This window comes from Rhinopithecus roxellana, chromosome 14, assembly GCF_007565055.1.
Source record: "Rhinopithecus roxellana isolate Shanxi Qingling chromosome 14, ASM756505v1, whole genome shotgun sequence".
Taxonomy (NCBI): domain Eukaryota; kingdom Metazoa; phylum Chordata; class Mammalia; order Primates; family Cercopithecidae; genus Rhinopithecus; species Rhinopithecus roxellana.
In genome coordinates this window covers 17,395,602-17,422,203 of record NC_044562.1, presented here as the reverse complement: position 1 = coordinate 17,422,203, position 26,602 = coordinate 17,395,602, and the positions used below count along the sequence as shown (strand labels likewise).

Below are 26,602 nucleotides of genomic sequence, written 5' to 3'. Positions count from 1 at the left end.
AAAACTTACACAGCTAGTCCTATCAGATTCGGTAGATCAGAGGGTGGAGGGAGCAGGAATCTGTATTTTTAGCAAGGCCTCCAGGCCTTGACACAGAGAAATCCAGAATTGGGTATCTGGCTGTCACGTCTATCTGGAGGCAAATGCCTTTTCTTCACATTCTCCCTCTGCCTCAGCCTAAGTCTTAAAAAATAAAGGCAACAAGTAAATAAAGACAGTTTTCAAGATATTCATGGAATGACTTTTTTTTTTTTTTTTTTTACATTTTTTTCAACTAGTTAGGACAAAAACATTACAACGATTGACTTCTTTCATTTAGTTACATAAATAAAATTTTTATAAATATCTCTTTATAAACAATATAAATAGCTTTACAACATAAATACATTTATGCATGACATGAATTTACAAACAGCAATGTTTTACAGCTGGTTCTGTCAGTCTCTTAAAAACTGTCCCTTGTCATCAAGTCGGTGTAGTGTGTGTGTTTCATGTATATAATATATATATAATATATAACTTTTTATTTTTCATTAAAAAAAACCAAATAATAAAATCACAACCCCCTCCCCAAATAATAATAAAACAGCTGGTGTTGTGTATTCCCAGTACCAGGAAAAAAAGAAAGAAAGAAATGTAAAAGCCACATTGCGTTGGAGGTGTTTCCAGATGCTGGAGCTGATGACCAAAGGTGACCTCAGCACAACGGAGCCAGTTCCCAATCCTGAAACACAGAGTGAACACAGACGCTCAGTTCTGGCCCCTTAGCTGAGAAATCCTAGCAGGCAGGGTGGTTCTAGAAGCTTTCCTCCCCTTCCCCCAGCAGCTTGAGGGATGTCCCCCGACCTCCACAACCCCCAACCCACCAGGCCTTCCTGCAGACGGGAGGGGCCTCCCACTACACACTCCCCAGGCCCCTTCTGCTTTGCTGCCCCAGCACAGGTGGAACCAGAGTGTCTGCAGCCCTCCTTTTTCCCCCAGTCTAACCACAGGCCTTGCCCTTGGCACTCAGGGAGGCGCAGTGAGAGAAAGAGAATGGAAAATCCCCCATCCTTTTTGCTACAACACAAACCCTCAGTCAGTGCTCGCCCTGGGTTCGTGTGTCTGAGTGACTGTGGATGGAAGGAGAAGGGAGACATCTCAGGATCAGGCATCCTGGGCTCAAATCTCTACTCTGACATAGACTCCCCGGATGACCCTGGATAGCTGGGAGTGTTCACCCATAAAATAGGATAATAGCCACCTCCCAGGGCTGGCTTTTGGATTCAACAGGGAGCCTCGGATTGGGCATCGGCAGTGTCTGGGTCACAGCCACCACCCAGTAAACAGCACCTCCTTCCTTAGCTGGTTGTGCAGAGGAAAGGGTGTGGGTCCAGGTCCCCTTCAGAAGCAGAGGAAATGGTGTCTCACACCAGCCTTGGGGAAATGCATAGTCATGGGCTCTGGGTTGAGCATTGTCAGGGAAAACTCCCTGCTAATGGGTGTGTGGGTGCCCTGGGGCCCAAGGAAGGTAGCCTTCTGGGGCATTCAGTGCCCTCCCAAAGGACAGCATGCACAGGGGGGACCTGGGCCAGAATGGCTTGATGAACCCTCCCCCACTCCCTTCTCTGGCTCTGCCATGAGTTTACACAGATGACAGCTGTCTGTGATGTTGCTGGGCCCCAGGGGCAAAGTATTCATTCAGGTTTCACCCACAGCTGGTCTCTGTCATTAGCATTTTACAATCAACACCTAGAACCATCAGCGACCATCATTATGGTGGCTTAGAGCCCAAGTCACCCCCTGCGTGGAGAAACGGCCACAACCTCAAAGAGTTTTCATTAATGTGACAAATATAAGCTGTCTTTCTCTTTAACCCCAGTGATATATCCTGGGCATCGCCACCAGCAGCCTGCAGGAAGGATGTTCTGCTCTCTCACTGGGAATGGGGGGCAGTGAGGGTAGCGTTTTTATTTTTCATTTAAGAAAACCCAAATAATAAATCCACACCCCCTTTCCCAAATAATAGTAAAACAGCTGGTGTTGGGTATAAGCCGGTGTTGAGGATGTTGATGATAAGTGTTCATCTATGCTGAGAGCTAGTAGGAGATTAATGAACCCCTGATCAAAGCCATCAAGAATTCTTAGCAATGTGGATTCCTCCTACACAGCATCTTTCACCACCCGTCTGGTCATCACTTGGTGACCACAGACAGCCAGGCCCAAGAACAAGGCCCCTGTGGGAATGCGCATTCCAGGTACAAACCCATGGAAGAGTCGCTAACATTTGTTCCGGTTCTAAAGTTTGAACTTGGTGCTTAAATCAAACTGAAAATTTGAGGCCTCAGACTCCGTCTCTTTGTTGTTTAGACAGGAGAGAAGAGAGGAAAGGCATTCCAAGGGTAGCTACTGAAGGCTGGTCCCCAAGTGTCAGAATCATTTTTCTCCCTGTGCAGGGGAGAGTCAAGATCACAGACAACTGCAGCCTTTGCAGAACTGGGGAGAAGCCCACAGCCGAGGGAGGTCTGGCTGCAAAGAGAGGAAGGGCACTGGTTAAAACCTAGGGCAGGTGGGAGTGGCCATGGGCTAGGGTGTGCTGGTTTCTCTGGTCATTGACAAATATTTCTGAGTCTGTATGGCCTGTAGTGGGCCCTAGAGTGCCTTAGGCCAGCACTTGGCCCTTAAGCTGTTCAATACAGGGAGGTGAATGGGTTCACAAACTGTGAGAAAGAGACAGTGTGCTGGAGAGGCGCTCTTGTTTACCTCCGGGGGAAGACCCAACACTGACAAGGGTTTCTGGGGTGGAGACAGCAGCTTTCCCATAGCCTGGGATGGGACAGTCAAAGTGTGGGACAGGCAGTGGCAGCTGCTGAGCTGGAGGCAAGAAAGCGAGAAAGCCGAGTGAGCCTGATCCTAACGCACATGACTGTCAATGTCAGAGACTGGGATGCTGTTATTCAGTGGGCACAGGCAGGCGGCAGGAATAGAGAGGAGGGAAAGAGGAGAGGTGAGGCTCTCTGCAGCAGTAAATTACCACCATGCGGCACCCGGCAGGGGGTGACGGTAGGGCAGAGGTTTCCAGCCCTAGTGCGGGGTGAGATCCCACATCAGAAACGGAGCCCAGAGCACCGGTTGGGCGGGGGACAGGGTTGGTGAGGGACTCTGGGACATGTCGAGTTTGAGGGTGGGGCAAAAAATATTTAGTATCTTTCCTAGTCCCTGAAATAGTGCCACAAGCACTGAGATTCACCCCTGAAGCCACCGGGCTGCAGCTCCCTGGACAGACCAGTTTGCCCACTGCCTGGGTTTAGAGAAGGGACAGGACCCTGGACAGACCAGTTTGCCCACTGCCTGGGTTTAGAGAAGGGACAGGAATCGGAGTGCCCCAGGCAGAAGGGCGCCCTGACGGTGCCAACAGAGGGCTACTCTCGCTACAGGGGGCATGGTGGCCGGCAGATGATCAATGTCCCCTGGACTTGTGGGTATAACCTTCCTTCTCTGCTCCCACAAACCCATGATCTCCCCTCAATCCCCCCACCAGCTGGCCAGCTGGGGCCAGTACTGCTAGTTCAGCTAAGGTGCAGGGGTGGGAGAGACGCCACCAAGCCTGTTTCTGCTTCTCTAGAAGAAGCCTGGTGGGTTCAACCAGGCTGAGCCATTTCTGACCTTGCCAAAGTTCCCCGATCACTTTATCCTTCGCTTTCTTTGTCTGTAAAGGGGGATAATAAAGGGGGCGGCCGGCAAACGCCTGGCACAACTGGAGCAAAGCCGGGCCGGGCTGGGGCTGGGCGCGGGGTCGGCGGTACTCACCGCCGCCAGGGGGCGCCGCACTAACATCCCAGGCCGCTCATGGAGCCGATTCGGTCCAGCTTGAGGCCGAAGCAGCCCTTGGACAAGCCCTTCTTGTTGCCTCCTTTGTATTTGCGCGCGTTGGGGTGCTCGTGCAGAAGGCGGGCCCACGCTGCCCGCGACTTGGTGTCCACGCGCAGGTCCCGGAGCAGTCGCGATCGGTCGCCCTTGAGGTTGGCGCCCCCGCCTCCGGGAGCCTTGTCGCCCTTCTTCTGACCGCCGCCCGCAGCCTGCGGCTCGGCTAGCTCCTCTCCCGGCGGGTTTCGCGGGACCTGTCCGAAGAAAGAGCGGGCAGGTGAAGGGACGTGCGGCTGCAGCACGGGAGACTCTGATGCTCCAGCCCCACGCGCCCGCCGGCGCGGGGTGTCCCTCCTGAGCCCAGAGCCACCCCCACCGATGCCGGCCAGCTTGGCCCCGCATCCACCTGCCACGCGGCCACCTTCTCCGCTCCCTCTGGAAGCCCCCTGCCCTCCCCTCCTTTGCTGCTCGCCGGGCAGGCCACGCTGGGGCAGGGGGCTGCGCATGGGCCAGCGTTCTCCGGAGGCTGGGGGAGTGGACCCCCGAGTCCGCGCTTCGAGGGCTCCCCGGCTCTCGCCCACGCGCATCTCGGAGGAGAGAGCCGCCTGCCTTCCCTCTCTCCTGGGTCCTGCGCGCCGCATTCTCCAAGCCCTCAGCCTCCCACGACTCTCTCAGGCTCGGCGTCCCCACGACAGCACCCACCTTCGGCGGCGCCCCGGGCTTGGCTTCGGAGGGCCGGAGTGACAGCAGCGTGAGCAGCAGGGCGCAGGCCAGCAGCTGGGAGAGATGCATGGTGCCGCTGGGGTCTAGGGGCGCAGACGGGCGGCAGCGAGGGCGCGCGGGTCGGCGGGCAGACCAGCAGGCTGGTGCGGAGCAAGCTGGCTGGGGCTGCAGGGCGAGCAGGCTCCCAGTGCTGCGCGGCGCCGGCTGGGTGCGCTCTGAGCCCGTGACTCCGCTCGCGCCTTTATAATCCAACCTGCCGCTGATGTCATCCTCCCGCCCACCGGGCTGCCCGGGCCAATGACACCACGCACGCGGCCGCGCCGAGGGCCGGGAGGGGGCCGCGGGGGCTCCCCTCCCTTATCCCACCCCGGAGGGATCCCGCGGTCCGGCCGGCTGGCTCCAGGCTGCACTTGGAGCTGCAGAGCAGCGCGCACAGGGGAACTCCATTTGCAGCGAGCGCGCGTCCTGGCCTGATGAGCACCCGTGCGCCTGGTGCCCTGTGCACCCGCTGGGTCCTCACCACACTCACTCTACCTAGAAGGGATCTGTAGCTTTCTTTGCAGGTGCAAAGACAGGCTCAGAGGAATGAAATTACTTGCCCAAAGTAATACAGGCAGAAAGCTGGCGCTGCCCGAAATCCACGCAGCCCTGCTGGTCGCCAAACTCTTCCCTGGGCACCTGATAGCCGCGGGATGGGCATTGCAGCTCCGCCTCTCACCTGCTCGCCAGGGCGGGAGGGCAGACCACAGAGATGTCGTTAGGTTGGGGAGGTAGAGGATGGAGTTGGAGGACTGGGGTGGCAGGCAGAGGGAGAGCGGGGTTCGCCTGGGCCGCGGCGGGGAGCGCAAGTCTTCCACACTGGAGAGTGCAAGCCTGTCGCCAGCCTGAGTGTTTGAGCGCGAGGCGGGAACGAGGGGACTGCGAGCGCGGAACCAAGATATTCACGTTCATGCGTGTGCTCGGCGGCATCGTGTGCTCGCCAGTTATGGCTCTAGGTTCACGTTCAGCCGGTTTCAACTACACAGAACGTCCCTGGGTCTGACTCCGCTGGTGAACTCCGTCTGTGGGAACAATGCGCACCTGACCTTGCCTGCACCCACGCGAGGATCCGCTGCTGGGGGAAGCCCGCTCCAGTATCCTGTGCACTTTCACAGGCTGGGGAGGGAGCTTCCTAACCAGCGGCCCAGTCCAGCCTCTGCCAGCCGTGACAGGTGGTCAACTTCCCACTGTTGACTGTAGAGAGGTCCTCGTGGCTCTCGGGACACGGCCACATATCCCTACCACTCACAAACTTGCTCTCCTTGCACTGGGCTTCTTGGTCCCTTGGGCACTAAGGAGTGTGGTGGGCACTTGGGCACTGCGGTGTGGGCCGCAGAGGCGGAGAGCCCAGATCCCCCAAAATGAGTGAGGTGCACGAATCTATGACTGGCTGCTGCTGAGCAGGACACAGGCTGGAGAGAGAACAAATGTTGCCGCAGGAGTGCAGTGGCTGTCCCCAGGCGTGAAGAGGGTTCCGTGGAGACAGTAGCCCAGACAAGCTTTTCCAGGGAGAGGAAGCTGTGCCTGAGGCAGGAAGGCGGCTGGAGTGAAGAAGGGTTTTGAGAACCAGGTTCCCTCCAGACCTCCCTCTTCCCTCCGTGGTAGTGAGCCTGGTCCCAGAGCTGCTAAGACAGCGGGGTCCTGGTCTGCTCTGTAGGCCCTTTTCTCAGGTTACCCCTTCCCACTCAAATACCCTGACTCACAACATTGGAGCAACCACTCCACAGGTCCTTTGGCTTAGGAAACAGCTAACACCTGAGGTCTGAGTTTGGGGCAGCAAAGTTTCCTGATCTCCAGGAAGATCCAGACATCAACAGGGCACCTTTTGTGGGTTCTGATGAGTTGACTCACCACCTCCACGCAGCCCCCCAATTCCTCTCTGGGCTAACACCCATAGAGTGGCATCACTCTTTCATTTGAGGAGAAAGGAAGAGAGGAACGAGAAGGTGGAGTAGGGAGGGGTATCCAGGTGGGCTGTGAAAGTTCCCTCAGCTTTTTGTCTGCTGTGTAAAGAAGGATGTTACTATTTGGAACTTCTCTAACACTTACTTTCTTCATACCTGTTTAAGGAGCCAGGCAGAGCCACACAGATTGACTCCAGAGTCAAGCACTGGGCTGGCTTCCAGGGGCCAGCAGTACATCCTCTAAGGCCTTATTAAGGGCATGTTGTTGTTCATGGCTGCTGTTCATGGCTGCTTCCTTCTGCCTGAACGTCCTTAGGCTGGTCCTTCCTGTCTTCTATGTTCCTAGATACATTCTCATCCAGATGATTGCCCAGTGACTATCTAGGTCTCCTCTCTGTTTGAGCTTTGAGGCTAAATTAGTAAAACGGACACCCCCAACCTACTGTGGCAGAGCCGATTCCCTGGACTCACCTTCCCCTCTTTGGAAGGGAAATCTGGTGAGCTGCCACTCCTGACCACTGGGAGGTGGTCATCTGCAGAGGGAGGCTTCCCCAGGGCAGGCTGTGGATCAGCTTCTACTTAGCTGGGGCCTGGGAGGTGGGGTGGGTAAGAGTCAGAGGCCCGGGCTGGAGGGACTGCCGGGAGGTGCGTCATCAGCACGTAACTGCCTTGGAGATGAAGATTTCCCCTCTCCCTTCGCTTTCCTTGCCTGGGGAACCACAGAGGAGGCCCCTCTCTTCCTCCTGAGCCTAGATTTGGAACTCAGGCCCCTTCTTGATGCTTTTCCCTCATGAAGTCTGCTTCTTCTGCCCCCAGGCCCCAGGGGCATGGCCTGGGAAAGTTGAGCTCACTGAGCAGCTGAATATGAGCTATTCAAATCATTTTATTGACTGCTCAATTTTAAATTTCCTCCTAATGGCAAAAGAGGGAGAAAAGGTCCCAAGGCCCCGGTAATTCTGTAAGGAATCCTGTCATTTTCACTGATCTCACTGATCTCCCGGTATCTACTGAGCATCCCTGAAGCCTGCAGGGTTCCATCCCAGCCAGGAAGACCCCCCCAGGAGAGAGACATGAACTTTGTAGGCTGAAAAGGACAATGACAGGGAAGGGGACAGCTTGGGCTGAGGCCACCCAAGGAGGGCTCCTCCTCCAGCCTGGACTAGCAGGGTGGGCTTCCTGGAGAAGGAAAAGTCCATGCTGAGCCTAGAAACACAGGAAGAGAAGGGAAGAGAAGAGGAAAACCTCGATAGAAAACCAGGCTAACAGTGGAATGTACTAGAGTCAGGCCTAGAGGGATTCTGTTTGAGAAAAACAAAATGAGACACCTCACTAAAGGCAACGCAAAGGGCAGGGGAGGCCGGTGAGACTGCAGAACTGCACGTGCCCAGACCTAGGGAGGGTGGAGTGCTTCAGGCAGGGGTGCCCAGAGGAGGCAGGCTGGGGAGAGGCAATTCTGAGGTCGGTGGTGTTCTAGAGGCAGGGGGTGTGATGGAGAGAGGGGAACCTGCTGAGCTCTTGGAGGTGGGAAGGGCAAGTGAGCTTATTGGGGGTGCCTGAAGATGAGGCAAGGGAAAGGGGGTCAGCTAGGTGTGGGGGGAGTGGGAGGGCGCAGGAAGTAGGAGACAGAGCCAGCCTGAAGCATGCAGAACCTTCAGTGTCAGATGGTTGCATGGGTAAGTCCAGGGTGTCGGCTCTGCCACAGTAGGTTGGGGGTATGCAAGGCCTTCAGCATCGGAGAGATGCATGGGTGGGACTGTTTTCTCCCTTCTGGTCCTCTGAAGGGCGGGACCCCATTCTGTGGGCCCCTCTTCACTCTTTCTCTCCTCCCAGAAGGACAAGGTGCGACTCTCACACCTACTGGAGAAGGGCCCTTCCTTGGGACAGGTGATGTCTGGCCCGGAATCAGGACGTGATGGAAAATGAGAGTGGGCCCTGGTCAGGATGCCTGGTGGGAGAAAGGTGTGTGGAAGGGCTGCTGGGAGGCTGGAGAAGGAGCAGCTAAGACAGGACTGTCCAGCCTAGGTCCCCAGGAGGGAGGAACAGGAGCCCCGCGAAGCAGCGCCCCCTCCTGGCCCCAGAGCTGCAGGGAGGGCGCTCAGGCACACTGGAGGGGAGGACTGTAGAGCCGCCCATCTGTTTCTCTGCAATTATTTATCCCAGGGCCTCCTTCCAGCTGCATAATTTCTCAGAGAAGACACTAAACAGGCAGTGAGCAGGTCTTGAGGCCAGGCAGGGAAATTGCTGTGGGACCCTGGCCAAGTCCTGTGTCTGCGTGGGGCCCTTAGTTTCATCACCTGTAATTAGAAAAACACCGTCTTTGCCTTCTAGACAGGGCAGAGTGAATCTGGGGCCTGATAAGAGGCTTCCAACCTCTCCCTGGCCAAACGCAGCAGGAAGCAGCTGAGGCGGAAGAGAGATCTGAATGTCACTGCATGTATACTTGTACTTCTGGGTGGGAGGACCCCTGCAGTCCCCGAAATTCCCCAGGACTGTTTAGTGGTGCAGCCCCTCAGAGGACACAGAGGCTGGGCCATGACCAGGTCTCCTTGAGCTTGATACCTTCCTCCAGGAGTCCTGCACCCATGGGGCTGGACTGGAGTACCAGAGGAGCTAGAGGCCAAGGAAGCGTCATTCATCCTTCATGGGCCAGAGATTCCAGGAAAGCTTAACCTCGTTGTACCATGAGTCTTTGACCCCAAGACACCCCCATCTGATGAGCCAGCTGCCCTCCTTCCCTTTCCCAGGGGCCCTGCCAGCACCTGCTCCAGATGGCCTCCAACCCCACTGTCCTACGCAGTCCATGACGTCAGAGTTCATTCCTCCTTTCCCCTGCTTGCCAAAAAGAAAAGACAGGTCCTCCACAAATAGGCTCAGCTCCCTGGGGGAATCAACAGCTCTCCATCTGGCTGTCAACGGGCAGGTGAGTAGGGCAGAGACTGAAGCCTCAGCCCTGAGAAAGTGAGCAGGGTAGTGAGCAAGAGGGCCTCCCCAGCAGAAAAGAGCTCAGCACACCAACCTCAGCTCAGAGCCTGCACCAGATGTTTGCAGAGCAAATGGATCTGCTGCCAAATTCTTGCCCTGGGGACAAGAGATTGTCTTGGCTAGACTCTGGTAAAATGTTGGTCATATGGAGCTTTTCCAAGCAGTGAGCCACTCTTTTCCTGCTCCGGGGGTCCCTGCAGTGAGCCCACCTTCCTGGTCTGTACCTGGAGGAGAATGTCTATTGTCTGGTTTTGAAGACCTTGTTTCGGATTTGAAAGTGGCCACAGTCTCCAAGGAGAAGGGGGCTTCTCCCTATGGATAGAAGGGACCCCTATGTATCTTACAGAAGCCCCCTAACTTGGCACCTTTCCAGAAGGGATCATGGAATGGACTTGCTAGGATCCAGGACCACCAGTCATCTCAAGGGAGCCATGTCTCTGGATTTTTCCAAGCCAGAAACTTCTCTGCAGACTTCTGCCCCGTGAGTGTGTCATCACCCACTGCCTTCTGGTGAACGGTCAATTTCTAAGATGTGAATGACCAGAAAACACTTGTAAGAAGTGGACCTGACCAAACCAGATGCTGATGAGGGATGGAGGGAACAAACTTTTTGCAATCTGGGCTCCACAGGGATTGGAAAACACTTTTAAGCCCAAAGCCATAAATTGTTCGAAAAACCAGCATTATGCCTGTGTGAATTGCCTCTGGGCCCAGTGTGTAACCTTACACAACAGACGTTTCCCAAGGATTGCCCAAGAAGGTCCCTGATGTCCAGTGTACACTTGGCAAGGAGAAGAAAGGTCGTTCTCCTGAAATGATGGCCTGTTTTGCCTTGTGGGAGAAATAATTTACGAGATAAAGTCCCAGCTTAGAGTTGTGGAGGGTTCAGAACTTCCCAGGAAGCAGTTGATTAAGGATGTTGATGTCCACAGAGGTGGTAAGGGGTAGAGGCGAGTGTCCGTGTGATGTGGGCACGTGTCCATCCATGGTTGCTGCTGCCTGGCATCACAGCCCACTGGAGAAGCCGAACCATCATGTGCTTGCTTTCTTGGGCACCCTTGCAACCAGTGCCTGGGTATGTGACCTGGATTGCCCCAATTCCATTGCACCAGCCCTGAGTTTCAAATTGGGTGCCATCATCTCAGAGAAGCCAGGTCTTCAGGGAATGCTCTGAATCATACTACAAGAGGAGTTCCTGGGCAGGGTGGTGGTGGCAGTAGCACCCACTGTTCTGTGACAGAGTTGTCATTGATAAAGGCTGGCACATAAAGGCTGGCCCCAATGGCTGCACTAAAGTCCTCCCTCCACCTGTTCTGCACTTGATATTGGAAACTGACCCAGGGTGAGTTATTCCCAAGCCTTCCTGACTGCCCAATGTAATGGTGCAATCTTCACTCATTGCAACCTCTGCTTCCCAGCTTCAGGCGATTCTCCTGCCTCAGCCTCCCGAGTAGCTGGGATTACAGGCTTGTGCCATCACGCACAGCTAATTTTTGTATTTTTAGTAAAGATGGGGTTTTGCCATGTTGGCTAGGCTGGTCTCGAACTCCTGACCTCAGGTGATCCACCCTCCTCGGGCTCCCAAAGTGCTGGGATTACAGGCGTGCGTCACCACGCTGGGCCTCCAGGGCCCTTTTAATGCGTTCCTTTCCACTTCCCTCAGCCAGAGTCGGCTTCTGTTGCTTACACATCAGCCGTAGGCATCTTCATGCCCTTGGTGCCCACTGCTTGACCTCCCCCACACTCCATTCTTGGAATAACCATTCTGCCAGAGCCCTACTGCCCTCACAGACAGCCCCTAATGTGAGAGTGAGGACATCTGGGGGTGTTCTCGCCTTCCTCCCTCAGGGATGGATAGAAGGGCAAAGGAGACAACATGTGGAGAGGCAAAATTAGGAGTCCCCGATTGTTCCCCTATGAAAATAACAAAGCAAATCCTCAGGGCAGTGTTCAAGGATGGCCCAGGCTGACTGCTAGCACTGCTGTCTTTAAAAACCATATTCAATATCATTTGATGGAGATGATTCTAATGATCACACTGCCTCTAAAGAATGAGTTGCTGACCACAGCTTGCAGCCTGAAGGGGGAGCGTTCACGTAGATAAAATGAATGAGACATAAGCTCATATGCATTACTAAATCAAGAAAATATTTCTAACTTCAGCACCTTCTTACCCATTAGATCCAAATGTGTTCCTCAGGCAGAACAGGCATCACTGAGCTCGCAGACACAGTGTGGCGAGTGAGGTGTTACAAGAAAATCCGGAAAGCTGGGTGGTAGCTGAACCAGGGAGGGCGGGGGAAGGCCTGGAGTCTGCAGGGTGGGAGACAGGACATCTGGCTTCAGAGGACAGAGCCCAGACGTTGGAGCCCGGCTCCTTCCTGTGACCCGAGGAAACTTTGCAGGGTCGGAGAAGTTGTGTCAGACTCTGGGCAGCCTGTCCCCAGACTCCAGATGCTAGACCCTGCCTGGACCCCAGGCATGCCACCTTCTCTCTGCCCCCTTGAGTTCCCTGGGCAGCAGAGCAGCGGGCAGATGGGTGGTGGGCCTGGGTTGCTCCCTGAGAACCTCCCAAGAGGTGAGGTTGCTGGAGGAGTGTGTGACCCTCAGGAGTGCTTCTGGCAGACGGGCCTGGCCAGGACCTGAAGGGAAGTGAGAGAGTCCGGGAATCTTTTCCAGGGTGCGCCCACTCTGCTGAGCCCTGAGGCTTGCCCTCCCTGGGACTGTGCCCGTCGCTCCCACAGGCTGCTCCCCTGGCTCAGCACAGGCAGCCAGGATCCAGCCGCAGAGTCCCTCAGCTCCCGAGCATGTTGTTGTCACAGCCTTAGTGGCATCAAAGCTTCCTTCTCTCCCTCCACCAGCTTTTCCAGGGAATCCCTGTGTTCACCTCAGTAGCCCCAGCCCCCAGCCTACTGCCTGCTAAATTGGTAGGTGCCCAGTAAACGCACAGTGACTGACTCCCAGCACTGCGCTGGGCCTCAGGCACAGCAGGGACAGGCCACCTCTGCCCTCAGACAGAAGGTGCTGGCAAAGTGACCAGCCACCCCATTTTGCAGACGGGGCTGTGGAGGAGGCCCCCGCTGGCTTCATGGTCTGCCCTCAGCCACATGGGCTCAGCAGGCTGCTGCAGCCACATGAGTGAGTGGGCTGAAATCCAGCCAGCCACGGGGACCGGGCTGGGGAGCAAGCAACCCTGCTTCCCTGAGAGCACATGTGCCCGGAGGAACAGCTGTCTCCACCCCGCGCGCAGTGGGCTCCTGCGGGAATGTGGTGTGTGGCTTGGCAGACAAACGGACACAGCTCCTCCACCACTTGTGGCCTTTTTCAGGGTCGGGGGCAGTTTAGAGCCCTGGGGCCTCTGTCATATCTGTTAGTGGCCATTTCTCTAGGTCCTCACTGTCCCTTTTCCCATTCTTTCCCTTTAAATTCTGGGAAGTCTGGAAAGGATGAGGCCAGACTGATTGGGAATGTTATGGCTGGAAGATTTAGGAAGGCAAGAGCCCTAGTTTCAGAACACCAGCACTCTCCGTGGCCAGTGTGCAGTGGTCTGAGGCCAGAACATAGGAAGTGGGAGGGGTAGGGTTTTGAGGCCTAGACGAGGACCACTGCCCACAGGAATAGAGCAGGGCCAGGCCCTGCACCATGGCTGGGACTGAAACTCAAACATTCTCTCTCCAGTTGTCTGTGAGATCAGGACTGCTGGGACTCACCTGGGACTCCATTGCTGCAGGACCTGGCACACAATGGAGGCCCTCTTTTGTGAGACTGAATGAACGAACCAGATCTGACCTTCTGGGAGAAACCTCACCCCATCCAGCCACCCAGGGTTCCTGAGGGCAGGGCTTCCATTTCTGCCCCTTCTCCAGTGCTCAATGACTCCTCTGGTTGACACCCACCTGGGAGATGGCCTCTGGGCTCAGGGTTGCTGCAGATTCTGGGACTGAGACAGGAGAGACAGAAACAAGACAGCGGTTCAGCCTGGACAGGGCCTGGAGGCCAGGCAGGGTCCACCTGGTCACAGACTAAGGCCAGGCCATCACTAGGGGGCAGGGCTGGAGTGAGAGAACTGGCTCAGCCCCCCAGGATGGAGGCTAAGCTCACACAAAGCTCTCTGTTCTGCCTGCAACCACAGAGTGGGAATCAGGGCAGCCCTGTGTCTCCTGGGGGCACAGAGCAGGGGCTGGGGGTTGGGAAAGGAGCTGCCCCTGGCGGTTATCTGACCCCAGGAGGACTTGCCCAGCAGCAATGAGCTCATGCGCACTGGAGCAGAGCTAGGCATTGACAGGAAAGGAACCGCATATGTTTGCTGGAGAGCTGGAGGTGTGGGCCTTTCGCATGAGCTCATGTGATAAGATGCTCCCAGGCCTCGCCAGGCCAGGGGCTCATGGGCAGCTGCTTCTGTAGGAGGAGTTGCATCTGCTGGCTCTGCAGGCCTCTGCCCTGCACACACCTTCTCTTATTTTCTTGGAAACTGCAGGCTGAGCCCAAGGAAGATGACCTGGCGATGCTGAACTTATTTGGGTGGAATGATGAATGGCCCCTTAAAAATCAATGCTTCTTAGAAATTTGGTATAGAATATTTATCCAGTGTTACAGTGCAAGATAAACAGAAAAGTCAAACTAACAGCAAAATACGCACAGCTCCACTGATATAACATGGCTTGCCTACTACTTTCCTGGTTTTCAGATCCTCCAGGCAACTTTTATGTCTAGTTGGATTGGAAGTGCACATAATATCTTGTGATCAACTTTTTCATGTAATATGATTTGATAAAACCTTTTCCATGAACCTGCATAGTCTGCAGTATAATGGTTCACAGTCAGGATTTGGGCCGTTTTTAGTGTCATGTGCTTACAAATATCGCAGGTAAAAACATCTCTATATAAACAGAGTTTTTCTCTTTTCTTTCTTTCTTTCTCCCTCCCTCCCTTCCTCTTTCCTCCTCTCCCCTTTTCCTTTCTACCTTTCTTTCATCTCTCCTCCCTCCCACCCTCCCTCCCTCCCTCCCTCCCTTCCTTCCTTCCTTCCTTTTTCCTTCCTTCCTTCCCTCCCTCCCCTCCCTCCCTCCCTTCCTTCCTTCCTTCCCTCCCTCCTCCCCTCCCTCCCTCCCTCCCTCCCTCCCCGCCCCTCCCTCCCTCCCTCCCTCCCTTCCTTCCTTCCTTCCTTTTTCCTTCCTTCCTTCCTTCCTTCCTTCCTTCCTTCCTTCCTTCCTTCCCTCCCTCCCTCCCTTCCCTCCCTCCCTCCCTTCCTTCCTTCCTTCCTTTTCTTCCTTCCTTCCTTCCTTCCTTCCTTCCTCCCTCCCTCCCTCCCTTCCCTCCCTCCCTCCCTTCCTTCCTTCCTTCCTTCCTTTTTCCTTCCTTCATTCCCTCCCTCCCCTCCCTCCCTCCCCTCCCTTCCCTCCCTCCCTCCCCTCCCTCCCTTCCCTACCCTCCCTCCCTCCCTCCCTCCCTCCCTCCCTCCCTCCCTCCCTCCCTCCCTCCTTCCTTCCTTCCTTCCTTCCTTCCTTCCTTCCTTCCTTCCTTCCTTCCTTCCTTCCTCCCTTCCTTCCTTCCTTCTTTTGTCTCTTTCTTTCTGATTGCTGGTTGAAATGGTTTGATAGCATGAGCACTCTTTGTGGTTTGGTTGACTTTTGTCAGCCCTGTGCTAATGGACATGACCTGGTATATGGGCTTTCTTAAGTATTTTTATCAGAGTGTTAGATATATTGATATTATCATTTTCATGTTTACTATGAGATGGCCTTTCACTGCATGGCTTTTCTATGCTCATATACAGATGTTTACACATTTTTGAGATGTTTTGAGTGCTCATAGCCTCCTGCACTTTTCTTTGCTACATGCTTGTGTGGTTGCCTGGCTCAGGCCATTTCTCCCAGGGGCCATTTGTTCCTGGAGAGCAGGGATCTTGTTTGTTTTGCTCTCTGCTGCCCTAGCACCCAGCCTGGATGAGTCCACTATAGAGGCTGAAAGTGGGGACCACACAGTGGCTTTGATTCTTGCGAACTGGGTATTTTCACGTACATTGCATAGACAGGAGACTAAGTTCAGAAATGTTAAGTACTTGAGTAAGCACCATGGCTGGGACTGAAACTCAGAAGTCTGTCTGCCCTGAAACCCACACTTTGTCCTGACACAGATGTCTCCATAGATAGGGGGAGCATATGCTTTTATATTCTTTTGTTGTGGTTTTAAAAAATGGTTGTGTGAGTGTGTATACGTGTGTGTATTTAACTTTAACCTGTCTGGAATGTTCTGTGGTAAATGGTGAGTAAAGACCTGTTACTCACATGTCACAATTACCCATTTCCCATATGATGTAGTGATAATTGTTTCTTTCATTGTTTTCTTCTCACTTGATTCATGGTAAATATTCAACTCAGATAAATATGTTCTGTTCTTCCATAAAGTTTTGAGAGCTACTGCATATGTTCTATAGACTGGTAGGCATTTCCCCTGGTTTTGCCTTAAAATAAAAAAATTTCCCAAGCAGCTGATTTCTTATATAAATGTTATTTTTACTTTATAAACTTTTATAAAAGTAATTTTAACTTTAATTAGTTGCATTTCATTTTCATTAAACTCTCTTTCTTTTCTTTTCTTTTTTTTTTGAGACAGAGTCTCGTTCTGTTGCCCATGCTGGAGTGCAGTGGCTCGATCTTGGCTGACTGTAACCTCCACCTCCCAGTGATCAGCCCGCCTCGGCATCCCAAAATGCTGGGATTACAGGTATGAGCCAACGCGCCCGGCCTCATTAAACTCTTATTATGGGTTTTTAACTTTATTGTATTGTGGTCAGATAATATAACTTATACAGGTTGAATATCCCTTATCCCAAATGTTTTGGACCAGAAATGTTTTAATTTTGGATTTTTTTGGATTTTGGAATATTTGCATTATACACTTACTAGCTGAGCATTCCTAATCCAAAACTCTGAAATTCAGCATGCTCCAATAAGCATTTCCTTTGAACGTCATGTTGGTGATCAGAAAGTTCTGGATTTTATGCATTTTGGATTTCCAAGTTTGGGATTAGGGATATTCAAACTGTAATATTTATAAGATTTGAACTTTCTTGAGATTTTCTTTTTCTTTTTTTTTTTTAAGACAAGGTCTTACTCTGTCACCCAGGCTGAAATGCAGTGGTATGATCATGGCTCACCATAGCCTCAATCTCCTGGGCTCAAGTCCTCCCAGCTCAGCCTCCCAAGTAGTTGGGACTATACACGCACACCATTACAGCCGGCTAATTTTTTTTTTAATTTACTTTTTGTTTTTGTTTTTGAGATGGAGTCTTGCTCTGTGGCCCAGGCTGGAGTGCAGTGGTGTGATCTTGACTCATTGCAATCTCCACCTCCCAGGTTCAAGTGATTCTCCTGCCTCAGCCTCCTGAGTAGCTGGGACTACAGGCGCGTGCCAACACACTGGGCTAATTTTTTGTATTTTTAGTAGAGACAGGGTTTTGCCATGTTAGCCAGGATGGTCTCGATCTCCTGACTTCATGATCTGCCCGACTTGGCCTCCCAAAGTGCTGGAATTACAGGCGTGAGCCACCACGCCTGGCCTTAATTTAATTTTTTGTAGAGACAAGGATCTCACTCTGTTGCCCAAGCTAGTTTTGAACTCCTGGGCTCAAGCAATTCTTTTGTCTTGGCCTCCTGAAGTGTGAGGATTACAGGCTAACCATGAGCCACCATGCCTGGCCAGATTTTCTTTTGTGCCTGAATATTTGTTGTTTTTATAACTATCTCATGTGCATTAAAAATATGACTATTATGTGTAGGGCACAAAATTTAATATATACAATTTTCTTAACTATTTTCTATACACTTATTTTTCGGCAATTGATTTGTAAAGGCTAATAGAACTGGATAAAACCCCCATATATTTGGTAACTGATTATTTCAATACTTGTCTGGACGTTATTATTGCTTTCTCCTGTGCAGTACCAACTTCATTTGGGAACTCTCCCTCCACTCTAACCCTGTTTTACTGTGGCCTACCAATCTCAATAACCCATCTCTTTTATTATAGACGCAAGCACATGACCCAGATCCGGCCGGACCCAAGCCCCCAATAGGTCAATGACAGAAACGTAACCCCAGCTATAAGGAACTTTATTGGTTGCATAACCAGGAAGTCCAGGGCAGGGGGCTATTCGCTGGCTCAGAGGCCACCAGATTCAATGACTCAAGTGATGTTGAGCCTCTCACTTTCTCCTGGTAACTTCTCTGTCTCCATGTGATGGCCTTACTGTCTCCTACTACACAGGGTCTTCCTCTGTGTGGTAGGGGATGCAGGCAGGGAGAGTGATGCCCTCAGATGTCTTCCTCTGATGTCTAGACAGAATCTTATGGAAGGACCAACTGGCGTTGTTGGCATTGTTTGACGTGTTTGACTTGGCCAGTCACTGTGGCCAGGGAGATGGTTTTTCATAGATTGGCCAGACTTAGCTCAAGCACCCATCTCTGGGGCCCCAGAGGTGAAATATAGAGATTGCCTGCCCCAGCAGAACCCTGGAGAATGAAGAAGGGATGAATCTCTAAAGGAAAATGGATTACTGTTAACAAAAGGATCAGGGAAAAGGGTGTCAGGAAGGGAAGAACAGGTGTCTACAATGGGCTGCACCCCCTGGCTATACGATTGGTTCAGGGATGGGCATGTGACCCAAGCCAGCCAATTAAAGAACTTCCAGGGATTTGTTTTCTCTCCGTGGAGCTGGCAAGGGTGAAATCTCTTTCCTGTAATGCTAGGTGGTTGGCCTGGAGCTGCCTATGGGCATATTCAGTCTCTGAGTTCAGTCATACTCCTGTTGTGTCAATTTTTTGAGCCAAGGACCACTCTGTTCCCTTTGTGCTTAAGCAGATTGGATTTGGGTTTCTGTTGCTTGCAACCAGAGACCTGCCCAATGCAGTACTGTTATGCCTTCCTTCCACAGTTTATACTTAATAATATAAAGTGACCTTCTGTGTCCTGTGTAACTTGCCCTAGATGACAATTTATTAAGGGGCTGAGTCAGATTAAACCCAGGGGGGCTGAACCGAGGGCAGCACTTTGGGATAGCTGATCATTTCGCAGAAAGCAATTTGGTCTCCTCACCAGGGGATGGTGGGGGATGACTTCTGAGGTTCCAGTCCACCATGCAGGCCTCAAGCATTGTAACTAGATTTTTTAAAATATGAAAGGTTTTACTTTATTTTATTCTAATTAAAAAAATAAAAATCGCTTTTTTTCCTATTATGTAACTTGGGCTGCATTACCAAGTTCATGTGAAGATTTCTCATGTTAAGATAAGGTTGAGCAGAAAATTCTTAAAAATCTGTTTTCTTGACCATTTCCTGAATTATTTTTAAAAAGGTATCACAGTCATTAGAATACAGATAATACAGGGCTGGGCATGGTGGCTCCCACCTGTAATCCCAGCACTTTGGGAGGCCAAGGTGAGCAGACTGCTGGAGCCCAGGAGTTTGAGACCAGGCTGGCCAACATGATGAAACCCTGTCTCTACGAAAAAAAAAAAAAAAAAAAAAAAAATTACAAACATTAGATTAGCTGGGCATGTGGTGTGAAATTGTAGTCTCAGCTACTCAGGAGGCTGAGGTGGGAGGCTCTCTTGAGACTGGGAGGCAGAGGTTGTGATGAGTTGAGATTGTGCCATTGCACTCCAGCCTGGACAACAGTGAGACCCTGTCTCAAAAAAAAAAAAAAAAAAAAAAAAAAAAAAACACACACACACACACAGATAATATAAATGATACAACTGAATGTGAAGGAGAATACCTCCAGGCCCCTCAACATGAAACAGTCATTGTTCATATTTTGGTCAATATCCTTCCAGAAATTTTTCTATGTATATAAATACATAAAGGTGCATCTATTTTAATAATACAATTCAATTGCATTCTAATATGGTTTTGTAGCCTTTTTTTCTACTTACCCTCACCTCTGGAGCATTTCTTTGTGGCCCATACAATTGTAAGCACTTTACCTGAATTATTCATGGAATCCTCCCATCCGCTCCATTCCACATGACTATATCTAGGGTTCTGTCATCATTTTCCATGGCATTCTGTTGAATGGAGTTCTCGTAATTTATTTAAACAGTCACTTCCCTATTGATGAACTTCTAGGTTGTTTCCACATTTTTACTAAAATATAACAAACTGACCACAGATGGATGTGAATACCTTAGATCTTGTGATATACTGTGATTACTTTAATGGGATCAGACAAGCCAACCCCATCCTGGTCCCACATGATCCGGTTTTTCCACTGTCAGATAATGTCCTGGGGCAGGAAGAATAGGGTGGATGGGGCCTTTGATGAGGATGGCAGAAAAAGATCCTCTCTCTGGAGCTGAGGGTTGGGTCAACTGGGCCTGGCTTTGCCATAACAGGGGCACTGGGGCAGTTCCAGAGGCAGCAGTGAGCTGTCCCTGGCCACCAGGAAGCAGGTGCTTCCCTGTGAGCCAGCTGAGCTGGGTCTGGGCATGCGCAGTGACGTTGCTGCCTGTGCCGTGCTTCCCTGTGGTCTCAGACACCCATGAGAGCCTGGCCTTTGCTCTGCTGGTGGATTGAGAGGAGGGGCCAGTGCCAAGCTCTGAATGGAGTAGCCAAGGGAGCTTTAATCAAGGTGATAAATGGTGGTATGCATCTAAATTCTCTTTACAAAATGACGAATAGACAAGGACTTCCAGTGGACAGGTGATAGGGAGCCCTATCGCACACAGGGGTCCATACTTGCATCACGGTATGGGTTTGCTCAGCAACACTAAGGCAAAAGAAATGTCACCTTTAAAACTTTTTCCAAACCGGATTAAATATGGCTCAGCCTTGAGCTGTCCTAATGATAGAATAGTCAATTTCATCATTTTGGGGAGCTACTTCTCTATCCTAGGATTCTCCAACAGTCTTGGTGGGGAGAGGCGTTGGAGTCAGCATTGTGGCAACTCAGAGGGTTTTACTGGGGGATTTCTTGACAGGACTATTCACATGTTATGAAAACTAATAGGGGACTGTGGCAGAGAGCTGAGAGCATGATAGCGGAGCCTCCCGACCGGACCTTTATCCACTGAAAGTAACCCCTCATGGAACCACGACCATGCAGCACAGAGAATAAAGAGAGAGAATGTGGGGGCTGAAGAGAGGTGTGGATAACAACCAGCACTGGTGTTTCTCTTCACCCTGGTCTAGGGAATCCGCTTCTCATGGGGAGGAGCCTACTCCCGTCTTGTGTCTTGTGATCGTGGCTCTATGGGCGAGCCCTGGGTGCTGGGCCAAATGTGAATGAGGAAGGCTGTGCTGTCCTGAGTTCCTGATGCTTTCCCAGGACACCTGGAAATGGCGGGAGGCTGCCTCTCTTCCCCTGTCACCTAAGGGACCACCGAGGGAGGGGCTGGTCTCCAGGGCGGCAGCAGAGGCAGCGGAGAGCAGCACCAGAGCCGTAGGGGCTGTTTCTGAGCCTCCCGGGGAGATTTCACTGTGGTTGGACCGGCAGCGGCCCTGCGGCCAGCAGAGCTATGGGCTGGGGCCACCTCAGACACTGGGGCTGCAGGGCTGGAGGTACCAAAGCCAGCCACGAGTGCATGGAGGCTCACAGTGAAAATTCACTTTATCTGGTTGTGTGCTTGAGTTTCACAAGAAACTTTCTTCATAAGAAAATTCGGGTTTCCCTCAAGATTTTTATTGCAAGTCAATGCCTTGGACAAGTTTATATCTCTGGAAAAGATAAAGTCACTTGAAAGATGGAAATATTTAGTCAACAAAGAACCAACTCTTCCAAATTTGTTGAATCTAGTTCAATAAATTGTTTCAGATCCCATATTAAAGGTCAGCATGAAAATAAACTTTAGTGTCATGATTTTGTAAGGATCAGTAAATACAATGGATTGAGGGTTAAAATAAATGAACTTAAATACACACACACACATTTCACCTGTTTTGAAACAAAGTAAATTTATTTTGTGATGGCTTTTTGAGGTATAATTCACATACTACACGATTCACCCACTTAAAATGCAGAATTCAAAGGTGTTTAGTTTAGCCGAAGAGTTGGGCTACCATCACCATAATCAATTTTAGAACATTTTCATCACCCTGAAAAGGAACCCTGTACCCCTTAACCATCAACCTCCAATCCCCCCCAACCAGGCCTTGGTAACACCAATCTACTTTCTGTGTCAATAGATTTGCTTTTTCTGGGCCTTTTGTATACATGGAATCATACAGTAGATGTGGCCTTATGCGTCTGGCTTCTTTCACTTAGCACAATGTTTTCAAGAGTTCTCCATGTTGTAGCATGGATCAGTCATTTGTTTCTTTTTACGGCCAGATAATATTCCACTGTATGAATAACACCACGTTTTCTTTATCTTTTCAGTAGTTGGTGGACATTTGGGTTGTTTCTCCTTTTTGGCTATTATGAATAATGCTGCTATGAGCAGGTATGTACATTTTTTTTTTTTTTTTTTTTTTGAGACGGAGTCTCGCTCTGTGCCCCAGGCTGGAGTGTGGTGGCGTGATCTTGTCTCACTGCAAGCTCTGCCTCCCAGGTTCACGCCATTCTCCTGCCTCGGCCTCCCGAGTAGCTGGGACTACAGGCACCCACCACCACGCCCAGCTAATTTTTGTATTTTTAGTAGAGACGGGGTTTCACCGTGTTGGTCAGGATGGTCTCAATCTCCTGACCTCGTGATCCACCTACCTTGGCCTCCCAAAATGCTGGGATTACAGACGTGAGCCACTGCCCCCGGCCGGTATGTACACATTTTTGTATGGGTGGATATATGTTTTTATTTTATTTTATTTTATTTTATTTTATTTTATTATTTTTTGAGACATATCACTCTGATGCCAGGCTGCAGTGCAGTGTTATGATTTCAGCTCACTGCAACCTCTGCTTCCTGGGTTCAAGCAATTCTTGTGCCTCAGCCTTCCGAGTAGCTGGGATTACAGGTGTGTGCCACGACCCCTGGGTAATTCTTTTTGTATTTTTAGTAGAGACAGGGTTTTGCCATGTTGGCCAGGCTGGTCTCGAACTCCTGACCTCAAGTGATCTACCCGCCTCGGCCTCCCAAAGTGCTGGGATTACAGGCATGAGCCATGTAATAAAAAACCCACCCATATGTTTTTATTTTCTTGAATATATATTTATGATTAAATTTGATAAATTATTCCTTCCCTTACTAGTGAAGAATAAAGTACAGGGGAAAATCAGAAGGAACAATTTATCAAACCGGATGTGGAAAAAAAAATACCCGTAGAGTGCTTACTGTATACTGGGTGCTATTCTAAGTGCTTGCTTAGCCACTAGCTATTAACTTATTTAATCCTAATGGCTATTTTCATTCCCATTTTATAGATGGGGAAACCGAGGCACACTGAAGTTGAATAACTTGCCCAAAGTCACATAGCTGGGAATGGCAGAACCAGAATTCAAACTCGGGCAGTCCAGTTCTAGACTTTGTACTCAATAAAATGTCTGTGTCATATACATTGGAGAGGTTAACAAAGGCGAACCAAATGTGTCTGCTGTGCTGATTGAAGCCACCTGGCCTACCAAACCCTTACATAAAGATGTGACAAGTGAGCCTCCAAGGATCACTGAAAACTGCTGAAATTCACACTATGGATACCCAGGGGCCCAAATGGAGGTTTTCTCCCAGGACAGAGAAGGTAGTAATGAGTTTAGAGCAAGAGCCAGACAGCTTCTGAATTGTTTCATGTGCTCTTTCGTCTCTCACTAGAGTTTCTCACTTGCTCACCTGGGCTGCCTAATAGCTTTTTTCACGGGCAGATCTCATATTCAGAGCAAAGTGTGTTCAATTTACCGACCATCTGTTGATAAGAGGTGAGAGGAGAAAATACTTCCCTTGAGGTGTGTCTAGAAAGAGTTTTAAGAAATCTTTGTAGGCAAACACTTCCTAACAATTTAAATGTAGCTTGTCCATCTCGGTCTCCTCAAAACAGTCATCTCACCAGTTCTACCAAGCCAAGGGTGGTTTGTAGCCAGAATGGCTTTGCCATGGGTGAACACAGAGCTGTGTGTTTGGGGGAGGGGGCAAAGAACACGTGTGGAAGGAGAAGGATCCACCTAAAGATGGTGGGAAGCAGGCGCACCTGTGCATCAGAACTCCAAGGGCTCACCCTGGAGTTGTACTACCATTTCATCATCAATTCTAGAACATTGTCATTACCACAAAATAGAAGGGAAATCTGCATTCCACCGTAGCCTCATCTTATCCCCAGGTTTGTCTAACCATTACCCTTTAGCAATATCAGGTTATGTTTAAACAAAATGGTTTGCAAAATACCGTGAGTTAAGTAGTCCGTCTCCTTTTTTAAAATTTTTTCTGTTGAGACAGACTCTTGCTCTGCCACCCAGGCTGGAGTGCAGTGGTGTGATCTCCACCTCCTGGGTTCAAGCAATTCTCCTGCCTCAGCCTCCCAAGTAGCTGGCATTACAGGTGCCAGCCACCATGCCCAGCTAAGTTTTATATTTTTAGTAGAGACGGGGTTTCATTATGTTGGCCAGGCTGGTCTTGAACTCCTGATCTCAAGTGATCTGCCTGCCTCAGCCTCCCAAAGTGCTGGGATTACAGGCATGAGCCACTGTGCCTGACCTGTTGGGGGGCCTTTTTTTGATGCACAGTCAAATCATTGACTAATTAATAATGGTGATATGGTTTCCTATTTTCCAATTCTATAATTGCGTTTAATGAAATAGTCTTTTACAGAACATATACAAGTGGACCTATTTAAAAAACACTTATTTATTTATTTATTGAGACAGAGTCTCACTCTGTTGCCCAGGCTGGAGTGCAGTGAGGCAATCTTGGCTCACTGCAATCTCTGCCTGCCAGGTTCAAGTGACTCTCCTGTCTCAGCCTCTGAAGTAGCTGGGATTACAGGTGCACACCACTACACCCGGCTAATTTTTGTGTTTTTAGTAGAGACGAGGTTTCGCCATGTTGGCCAAGCTGGTCTCAAGCTCCTGACCTCAAGTGATCACCTGCCTCAGCCTCCCAAAGTACTGGGATTAAGGGCGTGAGCCACTGCACCCAGCCTATTTTTAATTTTAAATAAAAATAAAAACGTTTCCTACCTGACAACAATTACCCATTAGCAAATACATCTTTAAAATTCCATTACCAATAGCAATGTCAGAAATTAAACACCAAAGGGACAAAAAAGAACACTTAACTAAGCAGAGAACTGGAGCACGTGCCTGCATGGGAAGATGTACTATTATCAAGAAGTAATTCTCCCCAAAGTACTACATAAATTTTACATGGTTCCAGACAAAATCTCAATGGCTTTGTGAATGCGGAAAATCTGATTCTAAATTTTCTCGGGAATAATAAATACATGCAAATAACCAAGAAGGTTTTTTAAAGTCTTAAGACATATTTATCCTCTTAGATTGAAAAAATGTTATAATACTAATTTAGGATGTGTTTCTGGTGAAGGAATAGATAAGGGGAAAGAAATAGGAGTTTCTGACAAAGGCCAGGTTGATAGAGTCAGTTCTCAGAGAACTGGACCTGATTACTATATTTAAAATAATAATACCAGTGAGGGCTGGGCGCAGAGGCTCACACCTGTAATCCTAGCACTTTGGGAGGCCGAGGCAGGTGGCGGTTGCCTGAGGTCAGGAGTTCGAGACCAGCCTGGGCAACATGGCGAAATCCGTCTCTACTAAAAATACAAAAAACAAAATTAGTCAGGCATGGTGGCGTGGACCTGTAATCCCAGCTACTGGAGAGGCTGAAGCAGGAGAATCTCTTGAACCTGGGAGGTGGAGGTTGAGAATCTCTTGAACCTGGGAGATAAATAAATAAATAAATAAATAAATAAATAAATAAATAAAACCAGTGCATTGTTAAAAAGTCCCATGCACGAATCAGAGCTAACATACACATACTCACAAGGCATCTTTTGGATAGAACAACCAGGTCGCCGGTGGGTGCCTCCTGCTGCTGCACTGAGGATTCCCCCCTCACCGGCCAGAGTCACACGGGTCACAGGCCAGGCTGTGAGCCAAGATGAACAAGCTTCCCCTCTAGGAAGCACCCTCACAGCCAGTCCCAGAGAAAACCTCAGGCTCAGGGAACCACTCTGGCGATGTCCTGGCGGTATACACAGGGTGATGGGCTTTGCAGCTGGGTTTCCACTAAGCCCCCAGTTCTTGGCATAGCTGTTCCCCAAGATCCCGCTGGTCCGGTTCCTGTGACCTGGAGAAAGCTCGACTCTCCTGTGCCTGCAGAGGTTGAAGGTGGTCCCCTCCTTGGCCGGGCTGCCTGCGCTTCAGATATTGAATATGTGGGTGGAACAGACTTGGGGTTGAGGTGGGGAAAGCCCTCAGCCTCTTCTTGAGGCTGGGAAGTTTGGGGACAGCTTTGTCATCTCATACGTGGTAGCTCCCTGGTCAGGAATAGAAGTCAGGAATAGAGGGAGAGACTGGCCTCTGGACTGCCCCAAGTCAGGTGCACCAGCATCCCTTCCTCAGCCTCTTCCAAGAACCCCTCCAGCCTCGGAAGGCTCCCCTCCCTCAAGTTTCCTCACTGTGTTCAGGAACGCAATGAGAACATTTTGTTAATGAGTGTTTGGATACAGGTATTTTCAGGCTGAAGATGCACTCTTGTCTGCAGAGAGAGGCATAGTTGGTGGGGAAGATGTCAGCCAGTTTTTTAGGAAGAGTTCAAGGAGAACACAAGCATAAGGCAAATGAGTTTGTTATTTATCTTATTTTCCCCCTGGCTGATCACTTGTCATCCATAAAGTTGAGACAAGAGTATAACTGTTTTTGTTGCATCTGACAAGATAAATCTGGTGAATATGAAGTCTGAGAAGTTGGTTTAAAACGTTCACGGCCAGGGCCAGGCACGGTGGCTCATGCCTGTAATCTCAGCACTTCGGGAGGCTGAGGAGGGTGGATCACCTGAGGTCAGGGGTTCGAGACAAGCCTGGCCAACAGGGTGAAACCTCATCCCTACTAAAACTAACAAAAATTAGCCAGGTTTGGTGGTGCACGCGTGTGATCCCAGCTACTTGGGAGGCTGAGGAAGGAGAATTGCTTGAACCTGGGAGGCAGAGGTTGCAGTGAGCTGAGAT

General features: G+C 50.5%; 1 protein-coding gene across 1 annotated transcript; it reads right to left on the bottom strand.

Moving 5' to 3' along the window:
* Positions 1–218: 218 nt before the first annotated feature.
* NPPC (natriuretic peptide C) lies at positions 219–4,780 on the bottom strand. Its single transcript, XM_010354569.2, has 3 exons — positions 4,549–4,780; positions 3,790–4,100; positions 219–724 (listed from the first exon to the last, which is right to left on the bottom strand). The coding sequence occupies exons 1-2, from the start codon at positions 4,636–4,638 to the stop codon at positions 3,810–3,812; spliced, it is 381 nt and encodes a 126-aa protein (XP_010352871.1). The 5' UTR covers positions 4,639–4,780; the 3' UTR covers positions 219–724; positions 3,790–3,809.
* Between the last annotated feature and the right edge of the window lie 21,822 nt (positions 4,781–26,602).